Source organism: Callospermophilus lateralis, chromosome 6, assembly GCF_048772815.1.
Source record: "Callospermophilus lateralis isolate mCalLat2 chromosome 6, mCalLat2.hap1, whole genome shotgun sequence".
Classification (NCBI taxonomy): Eukaryota; Metazoa; Chordata; class Mammalia; order Rodentia; family Sciuridae; genus Callospermophilus; species Callospermophilus lateralis.
The window spans coordinates 61,581,304-61,584,354 of record NC_135310.1 but is presented as its reverse complement, the minus strand read 5'-3'; the positions used below and the strand labels follow the sequence as shown (position 1 = coordinate 61,584,354).

The 3,051-nt window shown below is 34.9% G+C and overlaps 1 protein-coding gene across 1 annotated transcript; it reads left to right on the top strand.

Annotated features, from left to right (window-relative positions):
• The first annotated feature begins 221 nt into the window (after nt 1-221).
• Nucleotides 222-456, top strand: LOC143401020 (ASNSD1 upstream open reading frame protein-like). The gene is made up of 2 exons (XM_076857991.1): nt 222-364; nt 411-456. The coding sequence occupies exons 1-2, from the start codon at nt 222-224 to the stop codon at nt 454-456; spliced, it is 189 nt and encodes a 62-aa protein (XP_076714106.1).
• Nucleotides 457-3,051: the final 2,595 nt, after the last annotated feature.

Genomic DNA, 3,051 nt, shown 5'->3' with positions numbered 1-3,051 from the left:
AATATAAAAGCTGGGTTGTGACTTAGTGGTTATTAAGCACCTTAGGTTCAATTCCTGTTATCAAAGAAAGAAAGAATGTTCTTGATTTCTCTGTGTTAATTTTATTCTCCTCTTTTTGTGAACTGTTTTATGTCAAATGTCTTATTGAGGCTCACAGGGCTTGTCTGGGACTGCAGCTCCAATCTAGCTGTGAAACCTCAATATGTTTTCTATGCATGTAGATGCCCAGCTGTGGGGTATCTCCCATTGATAGCTGTGTGTTGGTCTACACCGACAACTTGACTACACACAAGGAGGATGTTAGCAGCAAGATTAAAGAACAATTTATTCTGGATGAACTTTCTAACCTGGAGAAGAAAAGGAAATCAAATAGGCAACAACAGAACAGCAAGATATTCTTTTTTGTAGACAGAACAGAAATGCTTTCTGAAAGCAAAAATATCTTTGATGAACTGAGAAAAGAAAACCAAGACAGAAAATTCAGAGAAAACCAAAATCATGAAATTGTCACCTTCATTTCATAACAATGTATGGCATCTGTTGGTCTGTAAGCTTTTCTGTTGAATATTTTAGAAAAGTTTTGCAAGAATATTTACTGCACAGTCTTAAGCCACAGGGACCCAATAGTGGTGAACAGGTGTTAAAGTCTGATGTTAATGACCAGTGTTTATTTTCTGGGCATGCCCTTCACTTGAGAAGTGTTTTGACTGCCCAGACTGTGCAAGATGAAAGAGGTACTATGTTTCTATGGAACAGAGAAGTCTTTAGTGGAATAAAGTTTGAAACCAAAGGTTATGTTTAATTATCTTTCTTCTTGTATGAATGAGTCTGGCATTGCATCTCTCTTCTTAGAAGTCCAAGGTTCTTGGTCTTTCATATATTATCAAGCATTTACTCATTACTTATGGCTTGGTAGGGATTTTTTTTTGGTCACTTTTAACTTGGCATACTATTTTCGTAAAATGAGTTTGAACACTGTTTTATACAATTTTCTTTGGAAATTCATATACATATATCCAAGTATGTATATAAATTTATTTATATTTCTATGTTAATTACATTATTATATTAAATATATATTTATGAATTAAATATTTAGATATTAAAATCTATTTAATTTATATAAATAGGTGTATAATTGTCATATTGAGAATTGAGCCCAAGGATGCTATACCACAGAGATCCATCCCCCAGCACTTTTTATTTTAAAACCATGTTTTACTAAGTTGTCAAGTCTGGCCTTCAATTTGTGATCCTCCTACTTCAGCCTCCTGAATCACTGGGATTATTGTTGTCTGCCACCATATCCTGATTCTTTTGGGGGGGGGGAGTAGGGGGTACCAGGGGTTGAACTCAAGGGCACTCAGCAACTGAGCCACATCCCTAACCCTATTTTGTATTTTATTAGAGACTGGGTCTGCCTGAGTTGCTTAGTGCCTCGATAAATTGCTGAGGCTGGCTTTGAACTCACGATCCTCCTGCCTCTGCCTTCCAAGCTGAGGGGATTACGGGTGTGCACCCCTGCACCTGGCCATACCTTGCTTCATTAGGATTTTAAATCAATACTAAATAACATTTTAATTATTAAAATTTTTTGATTAACAAAATAATTGCATATGTTTATGGGTATGGTGTGATATTTCATGTAAACATGATATACTGATCAAATTATAGTAATTAGCATTTCCATTTCCTTATCATTTCTTTATATTTGGAGACATCTAGTTCTGCTTTTCCAGTGTTTCATAAAACATCAAACTATTTTATGCTTATTTTTGGTGATTAAAGAAGCAATTTGTGATCTCTGGTATTTTTACTTGTGTTTATTTGCCTCTTTTCTTGCAGATTCTAAACTTCCCAATTTGTCTCCCATTTGCATCATCACTAAAAATCAAACAGAGTTCCCTCATTTTCTGCTATATTTTCCTTCTTTAGTAATAATGCCTCTCCAAACTTGCCACCAAGAACTGTAGGTCTTTTCCTTCCCCACATTCAGTCCTCTGAGACACCACATTTCTTTTTCAGTAAATTCACACTCAAGTGCAGTTTTCTCTTTGGTGTTGACCACAGGTCAGTCTTCTGCCTGTTGTCCTCCTTTCCCTTTGGAAGTTTCCCTGGTACTGCTCTCAAAGAGGTACAACCAGGAAAATAACTGCACTGAGATTTGACTTCTCTCTCTCTCTTTTTTTTTTTAATTGAAGTATTTTGATAATGGTTTTCCTACCTTCCAGATGTGCTGTGAAGGATTTTGTCATATGGAGAACAGCATGGTGTTCTGAGAAAATGAAGTGAGATGCAGTTGTTGGTGGCCATGATATTCAGTGGCCACTAGAATTAATTTCTTGGGTATTTTTGTGTATGTAATTATTTTATTTTGAAGTTGAACAATTTGCAAAAGCACTCTACAGGGAAGACTGGGGCTGTAGTTCAGTGGTATACAGGGCTTGTCCATCGTGAGTCCTGGTTCAATATCTACAACTGTAAAAACAAACAGACTAAATACATATTGATTTAAGCCAGATGTTGTAGCTCACACATATAATTCCAGCTATCGAGGAGGCTAAGACAGGAAGACTGTTAGTTCAATACTGGTGTGGGCAACGTAGCTTGACTTTGCCTCAAAAAAAAAAAAAAATAAAAAGAAGTGGGGGTGCTAGCTCAGTAGTAGAATGCTCCTGAGCTAGCAGGAATGCTTCAATTCCTAGTGCCATTAAAAAAAAAAAAAAAAAGAACGTATTTTTTTCTTCTCTGTTTATATATGCATAGAAAATAAATATAATATAAAATTGCACATATACGTTTGTTTATAATTTATTTAGAATAATTCCTAATAATAAATTAATGTGTGGCACAAAACAAAGCTTGTAAACTGTATTGTGGAAATCACATTTATAATGTAAGTTTCTTATATGTTTATTTCATTTTTATGAATAGAATATTCAAACCAGAACTTTTTCAAAGAGCAGTAAAAGATAGAATTTTTTTAATTTTTCCTAGTGCACATGAACAGTGACTTATTACTATGTAACCTACACCAGTCCCAAAACATAG